This window comes from Anolis carolinensis, chromosome 2 (genome assembly GCF_035594765.1).
Source record: "Anolis carolinensis isolate JA03-04 chromosome 2, rAnoCar3.1.pri, whole genome shotgun sequence".
Lineage (NCBI taxonomy): Eukaryota > Metazoa > Chordata > Lepidosauria > Squamata > Dactyloidae > Anolis > Anolis carolinensis.
Genome location: NC_085842.1, coordinates 131,885,923 through 131,911,442, shown reverse-complemented (window position 1 = coordinate 131,911,442; position 25,520 = coordinate 131,885,923). Strand labels below are relative to the sequence as shown.

Here is a 25,520-nt window from a genome sequence, read left to right as displayed (position 1 = left end):
CAGAAAAAAGGAAGCAGGAGGAGCCCTGACCAAGGCGGGAAGGAGATGGCATCCTTCCCAGCATCAGCCAGGGTGCCTCCAGCCTCCTATTTAGGCCCAGCCACCACCTGCAGCCTCCTTGGCACTGCGACCCCCGTCAGATGGCCAATTGACCACTCTGGGGTCACAACCCCCAGGTTGAGAACCACTGTGCTATACAATAGTGTAATGTGGTTGCAATGAATACTGCATGTTTGGCTGGGTTTGTAGTTTCCCCCATGAAAGCGTCTAGCCTTAATCAGAGTTTGGTAGGTAACAGTCCTTACTTGTAAATGGAAGCCTTTCCTATGTGATAACAATAACATTGTTTAACATTGACAAAATAAAGATTTTTATTTGCAAAAAACAAAAGAGTTCAGAATAATAGGGTTCAAGGCAGCAGTGCTTAAGAACCACACTGTATGTAAACATTTTCTTGATGAACTGTGATGGTTCTTTCCATAACTGGTCCTTCACTTTTTTTTTCGTGTCAGGAGCAACCGGAGTTGCTTCTGGAGTGAGAGAATTGGCCGTCTGCAAGGACGTTGCCCAGGGGATGCCCAGATGTTTTGATGTTTTACCATCCTTGTGGGAGGCTTCTCTCATGTCCCTGCATGGAGCTGGAGCTGATAGAGGGAGCTCATCCACACTCTCCCTGGGTGGGATTTGAACCTGGCAGCTTTCAGGTCAGCAACCCAACCTTCAAGTCACGAGGCTTTTATCCCCTAGGCCACCGGAGGCTCCGGTCCTTCACTGATCCCCTTAACTAGTGCTTCATCAATAATACATTTTATCCTGTAGTCAAATATTAATATCCTATATAATAAATAGGGGACTTGTAAGTTACTGCTTAAAAAACAAAGTTCTTGGGAAAAGAACCATATATGAATGGGACACTTCTCTGTTTTTCTCTGATTTTGCAAACAGGTCTTTTTGTGCTGGCCTCCTCTTTTACTTTGGCAATGGGTGGCATCCGTGCAGCTCGGAGTCTCCATGCAGGATTGCTGGAAAACAAGCTCCACACCCCACAGTCATTTTACGACACAACTCCTACAGGTCGAATCATCAACCGCTTCTCAAAGGACATCTATGTGATTGATGAAGTCATACCACCAACCATCTTGATGTTCCTTGGAACCTTCTTTACCTCCTTGTCAACAATGCTTGTCATTATAGCAAGCACCCCGCTTTTTGCTGTGGTCATAATACCCCTTGCAATCCTGTACTTCTTTGCTCAGGTAACATGGGTTGGCTTTGCCCATCACTTTGCTGAACTTGCTTTAAGTGTTATTCTATCAAATGCTACACAGGTGGTATGGTATTTCTGCAAGTACTGCAGCATAAAACCAGACTTTTCTGGCATTTAATATGCATATTTAACACTAGACATGAATTCTAGGTGCAGAAATTGATCCTTTTGCTTGATAGGACTGCTGTTGCATTTTGTGCAGAGTAGATTTATCCACAGAGAGTCAGTGTCACGTAGTGGTTTGAGTGTTGTACCGTGATTCTGGTGACCAGAGTTCATTCTGCCATGAAAATCCACTGGTTTACCTTGAGCAAGTCACACTCTCTCAGCCTCACGGGAAGGCAGTGGCAGATCTCTTCTGTACAAATCCAGCCGAGACACCTTAAGATTGATTTCATTTAGAGTCACCATAGCTCAGAAACAACTTGAAGGCAGACAACAACGACAACTGATTTATTCACACTCATATTCATATTTTGATAATATCTTCACGTTATTCAGAATACATTTTTGTTAATTTTTATTTATTAAAATAATTGCAGTGCCTTTCAGCCATAATCCCCTTAACATAATACACTAAATAAATATTAAAATGTTTTGAGTACAAGAATAAAACAACAAATAATTTTTAAAAACCATAGGAGGCTAAGACCAGCTGTCAGCTCTTTTTTAAAAAATCAGAAGATTCATTTTTTTTACTAGAGTTAAAACATGATTGTTCTCAGAGTAATTAAAATAAAAAACATGCTTTCATGGCCGGAATCACAGGGTTGTTGTGTGTGTTTTTGGGCTGTATGGCCATGTTCCAGTATGGAACTTCAGACAGGTGGTTTATAAATGTAAGGTCATGACATGTGGACTTCCATAAAGTCTGGTGAATAAAGCAGGTCCATTGCACATTTGGGAAGACTTTGAATCTCAGCCACTGGGTTTCTCAGTTCAAGAACATAATTTTCTGGGAAAATACCACTGAAAGCAAAGAGTGAATATGAACTACAATAAGGCTGTCAGCTATATGTGAATATTGGTAGTTGATTAATAGCTTTTCTTTTAAACAATTATTTAACCAGTTAAAATGACACAGTATACCTTTTGAATATATGTTAATGGGTCTGACTACCATTAAATTACACAGACCAGCCATTTAAAAACTCATTTTAGAGCATTACCTAAATCAAGACAAGTGGGTTTTCAGCTTAAATTAATATATTTACTGAATTAATAGATCCATTCAACCAATTAATCCATTATTTATGAAACATTAGAGGTGCTTCCATACTAAAAATTGGAGGCTTTATTCAATTTCATTTTTCGTCTAACATACTACAGAGAGAAAGCATATCTTTTTATGTTTTCAGAGAACTTGTATTCCCTAACAGAAGATGAGTGGGAGGGAGAGTGGGCAGTTGACGTCACTTTAACTGCCATGGCTCAATGCTATGGAATCGTGGGAGTCGCTGTTTTAGAAACTCTTTAGCCTTTTTTACCAAAAAGACATGGCACCTCATAGAATCATGGAATAATAGAGTTGGAAGAGATCGCATGAGCCATCTAGTCCAAGCCCCTGTCATGCAGGGAAAGCACAATTAAAGTACCCCTGACAGACAGCCATCCAGCCTCTGTTTCAAAGCTTCTAAGGAAGGAGCTTCCTCATAGGGATTCATTTTAGTTGCCCTCCTCTGGACATCTTCTAGCTTGTCGCTTGTCGCTATCTCTTTTGAGCCCAGATCTGGACACAGTATTTCAGGTGAGGTCTCACCATGCAGAATAGAGGGGCATCATGACTTCTCTTGATCTTGATGCAGCCCGAATCCCATTGGCTCCCAGGATTCCATAGCATTGAGCCATGACAGTTAAATTGGTGTCAAACTGTATTAATTCTACAGTGTAAATGCACTCTTTGTTCAATTGTATGTGTTGATAATTCAGATCAAATGGCTTAAATGTTATTGCTTGTTTCTATTTTTTTTCTTTTCCTAATATTTAACCATTGAATTGATTGATGACAGCGATTTTACGTTGCTACCTCTCGCCAATTAAAGCGGCTGGAATCTGTGAGCAGATCCCCCATATATTCTCATTTTTCGGAAACAGTCACTGGAGCAAGTGTCATCCGGGCTTACCGAAGAGAGAAGTCTTTTGTTTATATCAGTGATGCAAAGGTGAACGATAATCAGAAAAGCTACTATCCTGGAATTGTAGCCAACAGGTAAAACAAAGTTTTTATTTTATTAAATGTTGCTTCAATGTTTGCATTGGATAGACTGCATTTTCTTATACTGAGCTCTGTTCTAACATCTCCGTTTCTCTCTTTGACAGATGGCTGGGAATCAGAGTCGAATTTGTAGGCAACTGTGTTGTATTTTTTGCAGCTCTTTTTGCTGTTTTAAGTAGAAATAAACTGAGTGCTGGTGTCGTGGGACTTTCTGTATCTTATGCGTTGCAGGTGTGTGGCATGTATTTCGGAAGATTGCTCACATAAGAAGCAGCATTGAGGCTTCATTATGGTGTGGCCTTTACATTAGGCATTCTGGCTTTAATTGCCTATTGCTACAGCATTTTGTTGTGGGGATGGGGAAAAGAGCAATCTGGTGGAAAAAATGCAGTATATATAAGTAAAAATTAAAGAGAGCATAATAGGGAACCCTTTACACAAGACACTGCAATGTCTGCTTAAATTGGCCTGTTCAGTGTTGTGGTATTTCAAGACCTAACACACAATTCACCCAGCTCTGTACATATGAACACTGCAGAAGATAGGGACTGAATGCAGACAGTTTATTTCATGGAATTAAAACTTAATCAACTTGTTCAGGTCCTGCTCACAGTCATCCTTAGACATATACAGAGCTTATTATTTATTTTAATTATTAGTGGGACAATTGGGGACTGAGAAAATTGCCTTTTTGTACTACAGTCCACAGAATTACCCAGGTAGCATAGCTATGTAATATGTTTCCAAACTCTTTTCATGTGGATATGCATACTTGCCTTGTGCCTCTAGTATTTAAGAAAACTAAGTAGTGTTTTCATTATGTTTTGTTTAACTGAACAACATTTATTTAAGAGCAGCATATTAGTTAGCTATCAGTTTAGGTAATCTATTGTGTATTTGACATCATTTTCAGTAAGATGGGAGTGAGAATTCTGTATAATTTCCTGAAGCAAAAGACAGTGTTTCAGTTTTAGTGGCACATTACTGTAACTCACTTAGAATTTGGCATCTTTAATGGAGAAATTGCTTCCGAAATGCTGCTTGTCAAATGGATGGATTTGAGTTACAACTCCCAGCTTTAAAAGCTATGAATGCTGATTTGGTGGAGGTGAGGTGCACACTGATTGAATCTTATCATTGGTAACAATGGGGCTCCATTTCAAATTTGGTAAAGCAGTGAATCCTAATGCTCTGCGTTTATATTAAACGGAATACAAGAAATAGTGATACCCTTTATAGTGTGTAACAAGCCCTTAGAAAAAAGCCACGAGGTGCTATACTGAAGAATTTGGTTTAATGGAAGTTTGGATTCTCATTTTCTTACATAGATTTGCAGCATGATTAGATGCTGAAATTTTAAGCATATTGAAGTGGTTGTAAGCAAGGGTCATCCACAAGATTTAAAGGCCAAAGCAATGGCTTAGCCTTTCAGAGGATGAGGAAACAATAGCAGAACGAAAAGAAGATGGGTAGACCTTAAAGAAAGGTCAGTAATTACAAAGTGAAAATTCAGTAATGTCCATGGACATAGAAACAAAGCTTGGAATTGTTCTTTTTGCAAAATACAACTCATAGAAACCGCCAGTCATCAGCCATGGTGACGGAGAATTCTGGGAATTGTAATTTTCCAAACTCATGACAGAAGGTAATGTATTAGCCTCCCATTTCTTAGCCTCCCATTATCCTCCCATTTGTTATCAAACTTCATTTGTCAGAGTTTTAATTCATTTTATTTATTGCTAATTTTTTTGTTCTGCATTGCAAAATTACATGTAGCCATGATCCAGTGTGTCACACATTTTCATCACTGCTTAGGTGACAATGGCTCTGAACTGGATGGTGCGGATGTCATCTGATCTGGAAAGCAACATTGTGGCTGTAGAAAGAGTGAAGGAATACTCCGAAACTGAAACTGAGGTCAGTCCCTAAGAGTCACAGTAAGAAATGTTTTTTTCCTGGAAACACACCTTGTCAGGGGCTTTAATTGTGATGTTCACCACTTAAATGTGTTAAGCTGGTTGCCATGCAAATATACATGTGCTAACATCTAGACATACTTTGTATCCATCTATTTATATCTATGAAATCCCAGGATTTGTAATCATTGTAGACTTAACGCGGGTTGGCACCACATTAACCACCATAGCTCAATGTTATGAAATTTGTAATCTGGTGAGGTACCAGCACTCTTTGGCAGAGAAAGCCGAAGTCGCTGTAGAACTACAACTCCCATGATTCCATACATTGAGTCCTAGTAGTTAAAGTGGCATCAAACTGCATTAATTCTAGAGTGTAGACACACTCCTAGGCACCAGAGAAAGCTGCCCTCTTGAGTGGGATGCTTTTTGCTGCTGTCCTACCACTCTCATCCTTTCTCATTGTCACTACACTAATTGCTATTTTATCCTTGTAGCCCTCTGCCACCACCTTTATTAGTGAACTTACATTGGCAACCATGATCATGGCCAATATGCTTCCCTTGGCAAAGCCGGGTGCATGTTTTTAGGCTTTATACTGCTGCTTAGATAGAATTAAAGTTTGCTCCTCACCCTTAAAAAGAGCAGGTTTAGCTATGAATGCAATTAAATTTCTTCATGTCATGTACCCAATATGTATCCCCTACTGGAGAATATGCATTTAAATGCTGTTAAGTAATGGGCATGATCTAACTGGTTGTAAGCACTTTGATATGTGATTTTAAATGGGATAAAGTTAAATGTGGTCTTTGCTTTTTCACTGATACAGACCAAATATAAAAGTGTGTAATTTTGGCTGGATTGAACCTCTTGTAATTAGGCTATTAAGTGCCTGGGGTTATTTTGAACATACAGTAGAGTCTCGCTTATCCAAGCCTTGCTTATCCAAGCTTCTGGATTATCCAAGCCATTTTTGTAGTCAATGTTTTCAATATATCATGATATTTTGGTGCTAAATTCGTAAATACAGTAATTACAACATAATATTACTGTGTATTGAACTACTTTTTCTGACAAATTTGTTGTATAACATGATGTTTCGGTGCTTAATTTGTAAAATCATAACTTAATTTGATGTTTAATAGGCTTTTCCTTAATCCCTCCTTATTATCCAAGATATTCGCTAATCCAAGCTTCTGCCGGCCCGTTTAGCTTGGATAAGTGAGACTCAACTGTCCTGCACCAACCCACTCTCTGAATATCTTAATAATTGTCATGTTCCACCCTGTGCATGAAGGGAGATATGCTGTTTGAAAGTCTCCATGTTCTTCTATCAGGAGTATGCTAATATAACAAAGGGTACTGCACTGCTTACACTTCCATTTCATTCATCTTTTAACATGTGTATATCTCTAAGAGATCTCTCAAGGATTATAACAGCAATAATTTGCTGTGTGTGTGTGTGAGATCATGGCCCTCCATTGTTTTGGAATAATATTATTCAATAAATCTGTTTTTTATTTATTTTATTAACTTGGTAATTCTTCTGCTTAATAAACTATAAGGTTTAATATAGGTGTTACATTCAGCAATCACGGTTCTTATTTATTTTCTAATGTAATATGGAATGGTAGGCAGTGTATTTTGTTTTACAATTTACAATAAAATAATGTCAAGTGGGTTTTGCATATACAGTAGAGTCTCACTAATCCAAACCTCGCTTATCCAAGCCTCTGGATTATCCAAGCCATTTTTGTAGTCAATGTTTTCACTATATCATGATATTTTGGTGCTAAATTCGTAAATACAGTAATTACTTTGTAACATTACTGCATATCAAACTACTTTTTCTGTCAAATTTGTTGTATAATAATAATAATAATAATAATAATAATAATAATAATAATAATAATAATAATAATATCAACTTTATTTTTATACCCCGCCTCTATCTCCCCAAAGGGGACTCAGGGCGGCTTACATGGGGCAAAGGCCAAATAAAAACAGTAGCAGTATAAAGCACAGCAATAGACAAAAACATGCACAATTAAAAAAATTTAAACATTAGCCAATAAAAAACAAGAACTAATAAAAACATGGATTAAAACGGAGAGATTGTAAAAGTAGACTGGGTAAGGTGCACCATATAAATATTGTAAACACGCGGTGACTGATAAAGTGCTGCAAATTCTTGGAAGTGCAAATTGGGATGGGAATAGACCCTGTGTCTATATCGAGTTGACAAAGGTAAAAAGTGCAAACTGGTACAAGAATGGTCACAGATAAAGATTGCTTCTGGATTAGCAATCTTTATCTAAAGGTCTGAGTAAAGAGCCAGGTTTTCAAGCTCTTTCTGAATACTACCAGGGTGGGGGCTTGCCTGATTTCCCTGGGGAGTGAGTTCCAGAGCCGGGGGGCCACCACGGAGAAGGCCCTCTCTCTCGTCCCCACCAACCGTGCTTGTGACGGAGGTGGGAGCGAGAGGAGGGCCTCCCCCGACGAACGAAGAGATCGTGCAGGTTCGTAGGGGGAGAGGCGATCACTAAGGTAGGAGGGTCCCAAACCGTTCAGGGCTTTGTAGGTGATCACCTGCACCTTGAATTGGATCCGGAAGGTGAATGGCAGCCAGTGGAGCTCCTTAAGCAGGAGGGTTGACCGCTCCCTATAATTAGCTCCAGTTAGAAGCAAGGCTGCCGAACGTTGAACTAGTTGGAGTTTACGGGCCGTCTTCAAGGGCAGCCCCACATAGAGTGCATTGCAATAGTCCAGTCTGGAGGTAACTAAGGCATGGACCACCATGGCCAGATCAGACTTCACGAGGTAAGGTCGCAGTTGGCGCACAAGTTTTAATTGTGCAAAGGCCCTCCCGGCCACCGCCGACACCTGAGCATCAAGCGTCAGCGCTGAGTCCAGGAGGACCCCCAAACTGCGGACCTGCGCCTTCAGGGGGAGTGTGACCCCGTCAAGCACAGGTTGCCACCCAATACCCCGATCGGACATACGACTGACCTGGAGGATCTGTCCTGTCGGGATTAAGCTTCAGCTTATTCGCTCTCATCCAGCCCATCACAGCTGCCAAGCACTGGTTCAGTATCTGGGGGGCTTCCTTGGAGTTTGGTGGAAAGGAGTAGTAGAGTTGGGTGTCATCTGCGTAGAGATGGTACCGAACTCCAAAACTCCGGATGACCTCTCCCAGCGGTTTCATGTAGATGTTAAAAAGCATGGGGGACAGAATGGAACCTTGCGGGACCCCACAGGTCAATGGCCAGGGGTCCGAGCAGGTGTCCCCCAGCTTCACCAACTGGGAACGGCCCTCCAGGAAGGACTGAAGCCACGACAGAGCCGTGCCCCCAAGGCCCATCCCGGAGAGCCGTCCCAGAAGGATACCATGGTCGATGGTATCGAAAGCCGCTGAGATGTCCAAGAGAACCAGCAGGGTCACACTCCCCCTGTCCAGTTCCCTGCGGAGGTCATCCACCAAGGTGACCAAAGCCGTCTCAGTACTGTGCCCAGGTCTAAAGCCGGACTGCGATGGGTCCAGAAAATCGGTGTCATCCAGGAAACCCTGGAGCTGCGAGGCAACCACCCGCTCCAAGACCTTGCCCAAGAAAGGGAGGTTCGAGATTGGTCTGTAGTTGTTTAGAATGGTCGAATCAAGGGAGGCCTTCTTCAATATGGGCCTCACTATGGCCTGTTTGAGGACAGATGGAAATTTGCCTTGATCCAAAGAGGCATTAATTATCATCACAAACCACTCTACCAACCCTCCTCTGGCCAATTTAATTAGCCACGAGGGGCAAGGATCCGTGGAGCAAGTGGTCGCTCTCACCGCCCCAAGGATCCTGTCCACGTCTTCCGGGTGAACAAGCTGAAACGAATCCCATAACATGATGTTTAGTGCTTAATTTGTAAAATCATAACCTAATTTGATGTTTAATAGGCTTTTCCTTAATTCCTCCTTATTATCCAAGATATTAGCTTATCCAAGCTTCTGCCGGCCCATTTAGCTTGGATAAGTGAGACTCAACTGTCCTGCACTAGCGCTAGCTGGAAGAAGGGATTATCATGGTCTTCTCAGAATGGGTATATATTGTACATCTAATTAGATACATGTGATACTGCAGACAAGAGCATGGTGACAAATATTTGCAACATATCTTTATCTTATTTGAGGATAGCAAACAGTAGCATATGGTGAAGCATAGCTTGTTCATCCTACTTCAAATAGTTCTAGTGTAAACAAGCAGTGCAAATGAGAACACTGAATTGATTATTAGGTGAAAGACTTGAATAACTAGCCTTGATCTACTATGTTTGAACTTTACATGTAGGATACATGTAAATACAGTAGGATTCCTGTATTCAAGGGGATAGGTTTTAGGACTTACCACAGGTACAAGAACCTGTGGGTATGTCTGAGCACTCTGTTTTCACAATTGGAGAATAGAGCACTAACTACCCCCCCCCCCCCCCCCACTTTTAATCCATGGAGGGGAGAGTGATTGAAATTGCTCTGCTTCATTGCTGGAGAGAAGGTGGTGCAGTTCCCCCACTTGTCCCCAACAATAAAGCAATTATGACAACCGTAATTTTTCCTTTTCCCGAGGTTGTTTTATGAATGAGCCATTGGAGGGAGTTGGCAGGAGTGATTCTTTCAACTCCCCCAACACCAACAGACCCCAAGGCTGTGAACAGCAGAAAAGTGAAATGACGGGTGTGGGATCCATGGCATGGATACAGGAGTCTTGCTGTATAATATGATATCAAAGCATTGTATTGTATTGCATTATTTTCTTTTTAAAAGAAATGTTTTATATCTGTTCTGTTTGTCATTTTGTTGATCTCCCTTCCAGGCTCCCTGGATAATTGAAGACAAAAGGCCATCAGAAAATTGGCCTGACCAGGGGGAAGTGCAATTTGCAAACTATTCTGTAAGATACAGAAAAGGCTTGGACTTGGTGTTGAAAAATCTCAGCTTGCATGTGAAAGGTGGAGAAAAGGTATGATCTCAGCACAATTACGTAGGTGCCATGAGTAGAGTTAAGTTATATTTTTTGATAATATGGGTTTGCAAGCCTTCAGTTTCATTCGGTACCTATCAAAAACGTCTTTTTCAACAGTCATTGATCTATCTATTTTAGTATTATTTAATAAGTGCAGTTGGCAAACAGACTCCCACTCCCCACATACACCCAAATATAACTGTTTAATCTGTATCCTTCCCATAGAGCAGCAGAATGTAATACAATATCACTTCCTAACACAATTTTTGGATGAATGGAGATAAAATAAAGGTAATTGCAGCATTGTTGTGGGTTGTCACTAACCACAGGAAGTTAGCTCCTGATCCCTTTGCAGTTATCTACCTATCGTTTGTAACAAGGTTGACAATCATGCCTCACTGGAGATGTCTTTGAAGTGCAAGTCCCAACAGGCATAACCAGCCTAGCCAGTAATAAAGCCTTCTGTGGACTGTAGTCCAACAGCATCTGCACAGCCCCTGGAGAAGTCTTTACTGGCTCAAAGAGCCTTCTGTACCGAGGAAGAACACAGCTGAATATACCCCCCTCTTTTTTGTTTATAGTGAGCACACTGAAAATGTGATTTTTATTTTAAATATCCTCTTGTGACATATAATGAAAAGATGGGAGGAAAAACTGCTGCTCATAAACTATAATCTGGAGATGGATTAAAGTTGCATTCATCTGGATTTGATGTTATATACTATCATTTAGGACTTTGTTCCTAATCCTTCAAAAGTACTAATTAGGTTGTGATTGTTATGGTGCAGTAAACTTGCAAGAGAGAATTTGTAAGCTGATCACTTTGACACTTTATGGTTCCCTTTCATAACATATGCTATTAATCCCTTCTGCTGCATTCGACCTTCAACAACAGGTCTGAGACTGTCTTGCAATGAATAGATTCACGAAATGATTGTAGGAAACCCAAACATATAAAAGATTAAGAAAAACCAATTTATCTATTCTCTGTGATCTACAATCAAAATGTTTAGTAATAGTCTTAAGAATTCTGTTATTGATTTTGAAATCTAGTAAAAATTATTGATTGTAAAGACTAATAAATATCCCCATTCCATAAAATATATGAATTAGGTTGGAATTGTTGGAAGAACTGGAGCTGGCAAGTCTTCTATGACCCTCTGCCTCTTCAGGATCTTAGAAGCTGTGGAAGGGGAAATCAAAATCGATGGACTGAGAATTGCGGATATTGGCCTTCATGATTTACGATCCAAGTTGACGATAATTCCTCAGGTAAGTCAGTTTGTGTCATGAGATTGGCTTTAAACTTCAGTTTATATGGCAAACTAACATTTCTCTACTATTATGTTTAGACATTCTAGAGATAGTTCGAGCTTAATTTTCTCTAGAACCAGTTTATTGGTCTTTTTGCTAGTACACACCATCCATTTGAACTCTTCTCTATCACTACATTTCAAATGAATTGATTTTTCTTCCTGTCAGTGTTCTTCACCATCCAGCTTTCATATCCAAATATAGAAATTGGAAATACAATCACATGGGCCATTGTAACTTTAGTATTCAATTATATATCTTGACACTTTAGGATCTTATCTAGTTCTTTTATAGCTACCTGTAAAGATGTCATGATCATTGTGTTTTATTCATGATTGTTATGTTTAGGTTGACTGTTTAAAGTTATATATTTCAGCTATTCTTATACAGAAGTTGGGAGCCTCTAAGGCATGGCCAGGAAAAGGGGCGTGGCTTCACCTTGCTGGTGGAAGCCTTAGAATTCAAAATTTGGCAGTTGGAGTTTGTCGGTTGAGCAGAGCAGTTGGTTCTATTCAGTGGGAAAGGAGTGTGTTCGAAAAAGGGAGATTGTGGGAGGAAGTTGAGCAGCTAGAGAGTTTTAGCGGAGAAGGGCTAAAATTAAAGTTGCTGAGCCTTTAGTAGGAATAACTAAAGAGCTGAGGTTACATCCCTAAGTCATAGAAGGACTAGGGTTAACCAGTTAAACTCCCCAGTCCAAGTTTGATCGGGTACAGATCAATTAAGTTCAAGAAGGACAGTATTCCTAACTGAAAGAAACAAGTCTTATAAAGCTAATACCATACTAAGCTCAGTGAAACGATTGAAAAGTCTTGCAACACTTACTGTACAGAAGTAACATCGTTCAACTTAAGTTATAACATTCTTGCAACCATCAAGCTTTGTACTATAAATAAACAAGTTACTGTTTCTTCAAATGTTGCTTATTATTTGAGCAAAGCATCTTTCAAAGGTGGTGGCAGCGACAACATAGAAAAGTGAAATACATAGAGGTAGAAGGTGAACCCTTCGCATTTTGGTGGCAGCGGTGGGATCCAAAAAGGTTCCATCCCTGTCATCACATCAAGTCTTCACATAATTGGTGGCAGCGGTGGGATCTGAAGGGATTCCATTCTCTGCCACGTCGAGTCTTCACATACCCTTCCAAGTCCTGCCATCTCATCAGTCGTGGTGATTTTAGCGTCCTAGGTCACTTTTACCCCATCTGGGGAACGGAGGCCAACACCAGACATCGCATGATGTCTTGTGACTTCCAACATAGTCCACATCTTCAACCAGGTTGAAAGTGTTGCCGTACACTTCCACCCCAACATAGAAAACTTCCTCGCAATGGTGACACTTTCTCCATGTAATGAGGAAAGCTTCACCAAGAGGGAGCTGTGTGCAGATTGATAGATTCACCCCATTGCTCCCCCTTTCCTCCCCAGAAGCCTGGTGAAGCAGGACGCTTTCCTAGGGCTTTATGATGAGGTCACTGATGGTCTTCTTGTGATTTATTGACTGCAAACTCCATTCTTTTTCATGACTGAGGTCTTCTTGGGGACTGCAATGTATATTAAATCTAAGGGTTTGTTTTCTATATTTTTGTTAGAACTAGAATAGATTTTGTCTCTGTAGCTTGAAGCAGCTTTAGTGGTATGCCACCTGTTTCTAGCGATTTATTTCTCAAGTGCACTGAGTACAGCTCCCACTTCATTTTCTAAAACTGGAGGTTCATCTTCAAATTGGTCTTTTATCTTTTCTATATAGTTTTCATCTATTTCTGATGATTTATTTCTCCCAAGTGTTTTGAGTGCAGCTTCCACTTTACTTCCCAAAACTGGAGGTTCATCTTCATTGGAATCTTACTTGAATTCTTTTCATATAATTCTTCCACTTATTGTTTCCAGTTGTCTTTCCATTTGTATTTGGTCATGTAATGTGTCTTCCTGCTGTACTCTTGGTTTAAATTTCTCACTGATTGCGGAGATCTTGTGGAATGAGTTTCCTTTTCTTCCTTTTTTTGTTGTTTTCTATTTCTCTGCATTGATTATTATAGTAGTTATCCTTGTTCCTAACCACAAGGCATTGAAAAGTTATATATAACCTTATACTTTTGATGTTCTTGGTTTCAATCCAGAGTTCTTCTGGCTCTTGGTCAATTAGTTTAACAACAACAACAACAACAACAACAACAACAACAACAACAACACAATTTTATGTGTTACCTGCCTCTCCTCATGACTTTAGGCAGGATACAGCATAGTCAAAACACATAGATGAAACAAAGAACGTCAAATACATTTATTAGAAATTGAGAACAAATATTAAAACAGTGCAAATTTATTTTTACATTATCTTTCAATTCTACATGAATGTTCAGATTGTATTTCATCACAATTGTTAGTGTAGTATCTTTTAGCTATATTCCAATGTTTGATATTACTTGTTTGTGGTCTATTCACAATCTGCTCCTGGACTTGTTTTTACACAGGGAATGGAGCTTTGCATTCGTCTTCTTCCAATTATGTTGTCTATTTTATTTCTATATTGGCCTTCAGGTGATGTCCATGTATATAGTCACTTCTTCAGTTGCTTAAAGAACAAATTGGCCTAGTAAAATTCAATCAGATGCTCTCTTGATTTTCTTTATCTTTGACCAAATAATTTTACAATGTTTCTTTTGGTATGTTTTATACTTTTGCATTCCAGTCACCTATGGTGGGAATGCAAAACATGCCCTGTTGGTATGTGAGCAGTCTCCTCCTGGACTTTGGAATGGAATCTTTCTATGTTTTTGTTTTCCATCTGTGTAATTGGAACATAAACTTCAGTTATGGTTATATTTATAAGTTTTCCCTGAAGTCTTATTTAGTCAGCCTTTGCATTGTATTTTTGACATTTGTTACTTATCTTCCCTCTATTATAATATAATAATAATAATAATAATAATAATAATAATAATAATAATAATAATAATAATAATATTTCTTACCCACCTAATGGCTTGAGGTGGATTACAAAACAATTAAAATACATAAGCACAGCAAAAACACTACAAATACACACTCTAAAATATACTTCCTTAAAAGTTACATACCAATATGTATCTCTACAAAATACAGACTAAAACACACAAAACAGAGATTAAACAAAGGACACTTAAATTCATGTTTAAAGATTGCTTATGTAGCTTTTCCAGAAGAGATAGGTCTTTACATGGTTTTTAAATTCCGACAGCTCATTTAGCTGTCAGAGTTTTTCCATCAGGTCATTCCACAGTCGTGAGGCAGCCAATTAAAAGGTCCTCTGGGTGGTGGTTGCCAGTCGGGATCTGGCTGGTTAGAGCAGACACCCCCCAGAAGGTCAAAGTGTGTGGATTGTATGGGAGAAGGTGATCATTTAGGGAACCTGACCCCAAACCATGTAGGGTTTTAAAGGTCAAAACTATCCCCTTGTACTTTTCCCGGAAACCAGTTGGCAGCCAGCGGAGTGACTTTATTTATTTATTTATTTCCAATATTTATATCCCGCCCTTCTCACCCGAAGGGACTCAGGGCAGCTTACAACCCTTTAGAATAGGTGTAATATGCTCACTCCTGTTCCTGTAACCAATCTGGCTGCTGTATTTTGAACCAGCTGGAGTTTTCAAACTTGAGCGCATTGCAGAAGTTCAGCCTTGAGGTTACCAGTGTGTGCACTACCATCTTCAGGTCCTCCAAATCTAGGAAGAGGCACAGCTTGTTACCCACTTCTTATATATTCACACGGCATAATTACCTGATGCAAAATCTCCCATTTCTGTCCACTTTAGCTCACTTACCTTCAAGTATTGCAATGTTTATACCTTCCATATATTGCAAAGAGAGATCTTCCGGCAGTGTCACCCACCGCCCACACACAAACTAGTGCTACTTCCTAGTCTCTTCCTGCCACATGCCAGACTATACACTATAGACTATATTTAAAATACCAGCAGTGTCAAGCAAATGTGGAAAACAGCAACTGATTGTTATCAACATCCAAAGGTGTTCACCATAACTTCCAGAAAATCCTGTGTTTTGATGATGGCACAGGTTCAAATTTATATATAATGTTGTAACACGTTGTCTGAAAAGTATCCTTAGCTATTTGAACTCATGTTACTGTTTGGATACCAGTGTGACATTGGCTTTAGCCTTGGACTCCATTCCTGAAGATCACTAACTCTGAATTTTGTTTGGATTACTACTTCGTATCCACACAGCTATAAAGGATTTAATATTGTGGAAATCAAAAAGAATCCAACACATTATTAGACATAGCATCACTTCCTGGAGCAAACTAGTCCACAGGGAGAGACTGTATAAATACACTATAGAGTTAGAAATACATTGAAGTGGATGCATTAACTTCTAGATGACCCTTGTTTTTTGAGATTTGTTTTCTAACAAAAGTGTGGTTGCTTTGTTAAGGACCCTGTTCTTTTTTCTGGAACACTCCGTATGAATTTGGATCCCTTTAATAAATATTCTGAAGAAGAAATATGGAATGCTCTTGAACTCTCCCATTTGAAGAGGTTTGTCAGCGCTCAGCCAGCTATGCTGGACTACGAATGCTCAGAAGGAGGAGAAAATCTTAGGTAATTGAAATCATCTTCAAGAACAGATATTCCAAAGAAATTTTATTCAGTAATGTTATGCAGCAAAATACTTCCACATGAAGTGTTTATCATGCCAAGCAATCTATTCTTCTATTACACAAGCCAACAGAATCAAACTTTTTGTAATCATCAGTAATGAGAGTGACACAGTTTAAATCAATTTTATGCTGATTTTAAATATGTATTTATTATTTCCATCATGTCAACTTTTTTTACAGCAGACTACTGTAAAGTCTGCACATTTCGCATCATATTCGTGTAGCACAAGCCAACAAGTATTTTTCATGCAATATAATTTTAGGCCATTCTTATAGAGATTTTTGTGCTGAATTCAGATCTGTGTTTATTTTTTCTCTATCATGTGAAGTTTTTGCATTGAGGCTAATTGAATAATTAATGCATTGATGCACTTATATCAATAGAATCTAATTAACTAATTACAATCCAAACAAAGTAATCAAATATACAGTACAACTGCAGTGTGCTTGCAAGTTCCAATGTCAGTCAGTAGGCTTAAGCTATCTATGATTGATCAGAAGGGTTTTGCGGATTATTTTCTGTTGCATATGATCTCCCAATTTTCACAGTACATCATCCAGCAGTAGTCTCCTATTGTGCTTGCATTCCACAAACCTTAGTAGCTCCACTCCATCAACTGAGTATCTTGGTTGAAGCACTCTCCCTGCTCATCATTCACCAAGCCAAGATTTTCAGGAAAGAATTCCAGGTGGGAGTGCAAGAAATGAATTTTCAGTGACATGTTACAACCCAGTTTCTGGTAAGCACCAAAACAGATTCTGGACTCCTTCTATGCATGATGGAGATCGGTGGTTACCAAGAAAGTTTTCACAAAGCCACTTGAATGTTGTTCAAGACAATACTGAAGGTAAAGTATCTAGTCTGCAGCACGTTATATATAACCATACTGCTTACTCAACATTGCACCATCAGTAATAAGCTATTATACAACTGAGTTCCGATTGGTCTTTGGGTATTTCACAACAGAGATGCAGTCATCTAGACCTACTCCTGGCTGGAGTAAGGTAATATACAGACATAGGCAACTTTCTTAGGCAGGTATATAATTAATTATACAGGATTAATAATAGCCCTATACAACATGATATGGTAAAAAACATAAAAGCAGTCATTATTGATATCAGTGCATAAATGCATTAATTATTCGATTAGCCTCATTGCAAAAACTACATGTGATAGAGAAAAAGAAAACACAGATCTGAATTCAGTGCAAAAGCCCTGTAAGAATGACCTAAAATTATATCTGATGAAAAATACTTGTTGGCTTGTTTTATAGAGATTATATTCTGTTATCATGGGGATACTCAGACGTCATTGAGTACTTCAGAGTTGTCGCTCCTTTCCAAAAGAAGCCTTTTTAAAACCAGGAAGTACACTGGAAGTTGGTTTTCTTTTATAAAAAGACCTTTGCTGAACCCAAAATAGCCCACAAAATCCCTAAAATGTGGTGAAATTACTCCTAGTGCCCTTAATGTGTGTGGGAGGGCATTTGACATTCCACCCAAAATGCTTTAAAATGTTGTAATTGTGAAGCATGGCATGAAAATGCAACATTTTGAGGCCCAATTGTAAGGGCCTCCCTTGCCACTTATTTACTCCAGGTGAGAACCTCAGTCACTCACAAGCACTGAGTAAAAAGGGATTTTGCAAGGAACGCCATAGCCTCGATGTGCCTCCTGCTTTAAAAAACAAAACTAAACATCCCCATCTGTCTTTTTCCAGTGTTGGCCAAAGACAACTTGTTTGCTTGGCAAGAGCCCTCCTGCGCAAAACACGGATCCTTGTTTTAGATGAAGCCACGGCAGCCATTGACCTCGAGACAGATGATCTCATTCAGATGACAATAAGAACACAATTTGAGGACTGTACTGTACTGACAATAGCACACAGGCTGAATACGATTATGGATTATACCAGGTAGCCATATATCTTTGTTTTCATGTGTCTCCAGAGATGGGGTTTTCAGAATGCTACGCGGAATGCTATTTCATAACTTCCTTCTCACGACCTCAAAATAAGTTTATCAAGAGAGCTCACAATTAATTCTATCAAATCAGTTAAACAGGCTTAAAAGTCTTTGGTTTCAATTTCATCTTTATGGAGCTTTTGTGGGAGAGCAGTTACATCATATCTTCTGTCAGCTTTACTGTCACAGAGATTATTTGTGTTGCCCAAGCAGGAACGTGAAACTTACATTAAGTTTCATATTCCTGTTTCTTTTGTTATGGTGCACCTGGTACTGCTATAATTTATCCTGGTTAATGAATTGGTTCATTTTTTTGTGTTATTGTAAGGTGGTTCTTTAAAGGTTTTATTTCCAGTATATGCCAGGCAGTAGCTTTACAGGTGAGTTTATATCAAATGACAGATGAGGACAAGTGAATCTACCTGTAAGTTCGCACATTGGCTTGCCATTATTCATTGGAAATTATTCCTAAAAAAGATGGTACTACTCTTGTATGTGTGCAGCATGCCTCACCAAAGTGCAGCAGAACATTCTGTGAACAGGAAGAATGATTTGTCCTTTTCCTGCAGAAGGGCAAGTGCAGGAGGAGCCAACACATTCAGAACACTGCAATTGGGCATACATCGTAGGAAACCCACTCATATAATAAGGCTCATGTTCTTCACCAGCATCCAAATCATTTATCATTTAATTCAACCAAATATAGAGAGGCTATCTGAAGTCACTATAGACAGAACTAGAATTCAGTGGCCAATAGGATTCCGTTTTTTTCTGCAAGTGAAGCTTTTTTGGGAAAATCTATCTTCTTAGAAACTTGCCATAGCTATTCATTTTCCTGCACCTGATTTGCAGAATTGTTGTTTCCTTCTTTGTTTCTATAGACAATCTCTTGAAGCAATTCTTGATATCCTAGTTTTCTAGGCAAGGAGCTGAGGCTAAGAATGGTTTCCCCAGGGGACCATGACATATATATGAGGGCAGTGGTTAGTGGTTAGATTGTTTGCTACATATGTCAACTATAAGCACAGTCATGTTCAATTTTAATGCTGTTCATGATTTTTCTAATCAGGTATTTATTTATTTATTTATTTTTCAAACTTATATGCCGCCACTCCCCTAGGGCTCGGGGCGGCTTACAAGAACCGGCTAAAATCAACAATTTAAAAACATCTTAAAAACATCCTAAGAGCACCTTTTAAAACATCAATAACAGAACTCAAAAGCCTGTCGAAACAGGTGTGTCTTACATGACCTGCGGAAGGCCGACAAGTCCCGCAAGGCACGGACTTCAGGTGGCAAGGTGTTCCAGAGAGATGGCGCCACTGCTGAAAAGGCTCTGTGTCTAGTTGCTGTTAGATGCAAGGTCTTAAAACTGGGGACTTCCAACAGGTCTTGGTCATCAGAACGGAGGGCTCTCTGGGGTTTGTAGGGAGTGAGGAGGTCCCTCACTCCCTACAGGTATCTTAGAAGCCTCTTCAAAAAAATGACATGAGGGGATTCACTGTGAATCTTAGAGCTACTAAATCTGTCAGTCTTGTAGTAGTGCAGATTTTTGTATACCTATCAGATGTATTTTTTAGAAAAATAAACTAACATTTTCCCTTTGTTTTGCAGAGTCCTCGTTCTAGACAAAGGAGCAATTGCTGAATTTGACACACCTTCAAGACTCATAGAATCCAAAGGGATTTTCTATGGCATGGCCAAAGATGCTGGACTGGCATAACAAGCTAGTCAGTAAAGGACTAGTTACTGGATTGCTGTTTTTTAATCCAAAAGCAATACCTGAATGTACTGTTACTTTTCAAAACAGCATTTCTACCAAATTCCACAAAATGTTTCATATGCTTGTGAAAACTGAAAATTTAATTTTATATTTTTAAACACATTTTCTATACTCTGAAGTATTTTTTTTAATTGACAGATGTCCTGATCAGAAAATGGGATGTGTGTGTGTAGTGTTGATGTATGGATAGCAATTGACTATATTCCATTTTATTTTTAGTAAAATACATCTAGTTGTATAAAACATTTGAGTCTTATTCTGAATCAATCTTCTCCTGTAGTGCAAAAAATCCAAGGATGGTGTTACTGTAATCTGATATTAATCAACATATTTATGTCAATGAAACTCCCACAGATAAAAGAAGAGTTTTTTGCAGCTTCTGACTGAGATAATGTGTGATTCTGACAGAAGGAAATCCATAAAGGGTCAAAATCAAAAACTCATTTCCCTAATCCATTTGTGGGATCTCAAACATGGGAGAAATCTGTATTTGTATTTCTTGAAAAGGGAAATGGGAAGGGGATTTCACCCAGTTTCCCTGCCAAGACCCTGGCAAGACTTGAAATTAAGACTTTGCATACATTCAACTAGCCTGGAATGTCTGTCTTGGGTGAGAACCAAAGGACCTCAAACAATGATTATATAAGAACCTCACTTTGTGATCTCAGATCATAGCTGCGAGAAGAGCAGTAAGGTTTAGGATGTATAGAGTTTGCAAGGTTGGACACCAGTACCTTAAGTGTAGGCTAAAAATTAACTAGCAGTTGTTTTGTGGTTCCCATGTAAAACTTTCCGTGTAGCTTTTTCAGCAGAAATATTAATATTAATTCAGAATATTCTAGATCAATGGTTCCCAACCCATGGGTTGCGTCTTACAACGGGACCATGAAGGATCGCCGGGGGGGGGGGGGTGTCACCAGGCAGCTATGAATTTTTTTAAGAGGAAAAACAAAAAAACACATAATCACATTCTGCATAGAGATTTGTTTGCGTAAAAGTGTAATGATCTTTCGTTCATCGGGTTAGCTTGATGTGAGGTCCAGGTTCATGTGCTGTTCGGTGATTGGCTTTACAGAATGCAGGTGCTGCCCGGGTCACGATTGGTGGATTCTTAGGGATACATGCACACAGAGTGCCTAGCCTTGTTTCTTGCCGGTGGCAACAGTTTTTCTCCAATAACAGCAAATTCTGCAAAATATTACAAATTGTATGTCGACACTAATTGAATGTTCCTGCTTCCAGGAACCTGAGACCCAGCGCATCACATTATTTTCCCTCTTTGGCCAGCAGAGCAGTCAATTACAAGCCGAGCAGTGCTGTAAAGTCCAGACACCATAGTTGTCACTCTAGCAGTGCCAACAGATCTAATTTTTAATATATTGGGGTCGCTGGGCACGTATTTTTAATGTTGAGGCCACTTTGTCTCTATAAAATGGAGCCATGATTCGAAAAAGATTGGGAACCCCTGTTCTCGACCAACCAATGTTCATCAGGTCCATGGGAGTAAGTACGTTTCTAGGACACAGAAAACAGGAAAATTTTAAAAACAAAAATGCTAATTCCAAATGTAATGCTTAGTTCCCCTAATAAAGACAGCGCATATCAAACATTTTTTAATGTTCTGGGGAAAACCAGCCGGGGGAAAAATCCAAATTCATATTTAAAGGCAACAACATTTTATTAATTGTAAAAAGGATAAAACACATTGGAAACAAGTATCATAGACTTGGATCATTTGGTTAATTCTTCATTTTCACAATTTTGTTTATGTAGTAACACAGGATGTTGTGAATCATTTAGATCCACTGATATTATAAAGAACTACACAGTTATTATTAGGTTAATAATTTGGTTAGCAAAGCTAATAAAATCCTCTGTTATAAATTGCATAAGTTATACAATATAAAAATATTCATCTGAGTGCATAGAAAGATGCCAGCAACTGTGCAGTGTGATCAACAGACCTGTAGTTTGTTCATTAATATTATGGCTAATCAACAGATCACATCTGTTTCTCCACATTTTGGATTCTTGCAGATATCTATGTCTGGATAAGAATCCAGAAACATTTCAATTGCAGTCAAATATGAAGTGGACTACTGAATCTGTACTCAATTACAGCCTCCCTCCTTTAAGAGTTTGTCCTCAAAGTTACTGGAATTTCTGACACAAATATTACAGCAAAAATCCTGTTTCCATTCAATCCCTCTTAGGGCAATTGACAATATACAGTACACTTAACAGAAAACAGATGCATCTTTCAAGAGCCAGTCCTGAACCTTATAAACCTTAAGCAAAAAACTTTTGTGCCAGGAGTAAGGACAGTTAGTGGCAGTATTTTCATCTGCTTCCATCTGTGATCAGTTAGCATTTTCCCTCAACCCTCCAGCAATTCTGATCACACTTTAACACTCCCCTCCTCCCCCAAATCTTGATCAAGACTACTAGGATGGAATAGGGATGCTTTGCTTTGCATCTGTTGCAGCAGTACTTAAATCAGTATGGCTGATGTAAGAAAAAACTAACTGTGTCCAGAGTTTACTTCTGCCCAGACAATCTTACCAATTCAGATGCAGAAAAGAGTGAGCTGCATCAGGCTTCTGGACTATAAGTTGCCCACATGGGAGTTAAGTTAATCCTAATATGGAGTCTCATAGTGATACAATGGGAGTTTATTCTCCGACACCACAAAACTGATGTACTGTATCAGGCTGCTCATTATGCATATTTAAAGCCCTATGCTAAAGTACAAAACCTACAATGATTCAAAGTCAAATCTTTGGGCATTGGACATGTCAGTGTATTACGCTCTGAACCGGGAAGATAGCTATCTTAGTTCTGTGAAGTCAAATGACAAATGACAACCATCTAATGTAAGAAATTGGTTACAAAATCAAGAGATAGATTATCATGAATCAGTATCTTCTATCCACATAAACAAGGGGCTGTGAGCATGGTTTTAGTCATATACCCTGATTATCTTGGATTGTCGCAAATCACTTGGTGTCTTCTGTGATTTCAGTCACTACGGATAACAATGATACTCCTGCTGTTTAACTGTGGCATCTGTGATCACATCTCACTGACAATTTTGCTACTTCTTAACTTTTGAAACAGACTATCTTATTTCAACACATTTACTTTATCATTAGGTTATAAATCCATTTAAATACTTAACAGTATCACTGCAAATATTTTCATAATACTAATAATTCCTTTGTTATTTAGAGGCTACTTTCAAATATATTGCCTGAACATAGAGTGATTGTTCATAATATGTTGTCAGCTCTGAACTCTCTTCCATGAAAGTACAGCTCAAAATGTAAAGGCAGCTTAACATTCTGCAATTAATTAATCACAGTAATTCTTCAGTACATCTTTCAAGCACTATCCGAATGGGGACAAGCAACATGATGAGTCACTGACACTAATTGACATTTAGTACAAAATCTACTTGTCAAAAATTACTGTTTGAGTAGTTAACATTTTAGAGTTAGCATATCTGGAAACTACATATGACAGGAGATTTGGGCTAAAATACTGCTAGAACTAGGCAAACATTGCTAAGTAGGACAAGATGGCAATGGAATTCTAATGTACAGACTGGCATTCCTTTTCATTCTGTCCGTTAGAGTCTAAAATGATAGGAAAGAATATAATAAAGTCTGCCTCCATAGGTTTGTCTGAATGAATAAATTCTACAGGATCATGGCCACTGGCCTGTTTTGCCAGTGAGCCACTCTGAGGAGCAATAGTTACAAGTAACATAATTACAGACTTACACACCTTAACCTGATACAGAAATCCAGTACTAGAGGCTTCCTTCTCCCTACTTTGGTTGCTCAAACACCATGGAGAAGAGGGAGACAAGTAAAAACGGGAATAGTTTCTTTCAGCCCCTTTTAGTCCTTGCAGATTCAAATCATTGGGTAGACTATGTAGATAGCTGCTACATAGTAGTCCTAACTTAATTTGAATTTGATCCAGTCAGGAACTCCCAACTGTGATGGATGAAATTACCTCACTGGACTACTCATCAGTTAGCAGAAACAGGATAAAAAATAGTGTTCTGACCTAAAGATTTAAATCTATATTTCATTACCACTGCCAAGAATGCACAATCAGCCGTTTGCTCCCTGTTCTGTGCAAATATGAGAATTTTAATGCAATTTCCTGACACTTCTTCCTATTTTGAGGCTTTGGGGAAATTCATTTGTACAAAAACATATAGGGTTTTTGCACAAAAATCATGCTTATAATTTCTGTGAAAAGGAAGTGTTTTGTGTAAAAACTGGACTTTGCATAGAATGCACTAATAATTGTGCAAAAAAAACCCTCATTTTCTGTCCCGAAATGCCTGTCCCTTATGCAGAAAATAGTATATTTGCACAATTTAAGAAAATTTATACTATTGGCAGACACTTACTCATTCTATCCATTTTCTGCACAAGTGTGTATACATAAACAGTACATATTTTTGTGTAAATGGCTTTCCCCAAAGTTCTAAAGTGCCAAGAGTCTTATTACTGTTCTCCTTTTCTTGAGTGTTTGGATATATTGGTTTTCACTGAAGATACGAATACTAATAAATATCCTTCACATCCTTATTCTGGTCAAAGACCTTTCCTCAAAAGGTCTGCAAGGAGTAGTTCTGGCAAAAAGCATTCCTATGGACGCAGGTGCTGCATCAAAACCTGCCTTAATTCTGTGGGGATGGCTATGGGCAATAACATGTTATTTAAAAAGTTCTGGCCCAGGGCTAGGATCACAATGCTTTGTCTAAAACTGCAGGTTAAAAGCACTGACAGGTGGGAACCCACATTAGCAACTGAATACTTTTTTCATGTTCATTCCAGGTTTCCTAGCAGTAGTCCATCAGACAGTAATTAAAGTAAACAACATCCTTCAACTAGTATACAGAATGCTAAAACTAGATAAACTACTAATTATTTTTAAATGTTATTACATTCCATGCTTTTCCAGAATGTTTACTCGAGGACCTGACAGCAGATTATTTATGCAAACTTCAACTAAAAAGATTAAAAACTGGACATGCCTATAAGAAATGCAAGCAAGTCTGTCAAAAATGCATAGAAATTTCAAGATGTTAGCTGAGTTATCTTGGTATTAAAAGTACTCCTGCTATTTAAAATGTTATATTATTTTCCCAAAATAGGAAATGGTTTCAAAACTGGAAGAGTGATAGCATACAAGGTAGGACAGGGGCAAGAGATTCAATCAGCAATCAAAATATTGTTGGACTGCAAGTCCATCAGGACAACAAATTGTGAAGAATGCTGGGAGTTGTGGTCCAAAAACATCTGGAGGGTTGTCAAATTCTCACTCTGGAGTAAAGGCTGAGGAGAATTGTGCTCAGTCTATGGATGGCTTCAGGCTGT

At 38.8% G+C, this 25,520-nt stretch overlaps 1 protein-coding gene across 2 annotated transcripts in view; it reads left to right on the top strand.

The window, feature by feature from the left end:
• abcc3 (ATP binding cassette subfamily C member 3) overlaps window positions 1-20,496 on the top strand; it is a 100,581-nt gene extending 80,085 nt beyond the window's left edge. For both annotated transcript variants that reach the window (XM_008104523.3, XM_003217307.4), the window contains exons 23-31: window positions 946-1,256; window positions 3,277-3,476; window positions 3,587-3,713; window positions 5,298-5,399; window positions 10,252-10,398; window positions 11,515-11,673; window positions 16,146-16,312; window positions 18,095-18,289; window positions 19,953-20,496. In XM_008104523.3, the coding sequence (XP_008102730.1) occupies window positions 946-1,256; window positions 3,277-3,476; window positions 3,587-3,713; window positions 5,298-5,399; window positions 10,252-10,398; window positions 11,515-11,673; window positions 16,146-16,312; window positions 18,095-18,289; window positions 19,953-20,061 (1,517 nt within the window). In that variant the 3' untranslated portion in view covers window positions 20,062-20,496. The remainder of the gene's footprint in view (window positions 1-945; window positions 1,257-3,276; window positions 3,477-3,586; window positions 3,714-5,297; window positions 5,400-10,251; window positions 10,399-11,514; window positions 11,674-16,145; window positions 16,313-18,094; window positions 18,290-19,952) is intronic.
• The last annotated feature ends 5,024 nt before the right edge of the window (window positions 20,497-25,520 follow it).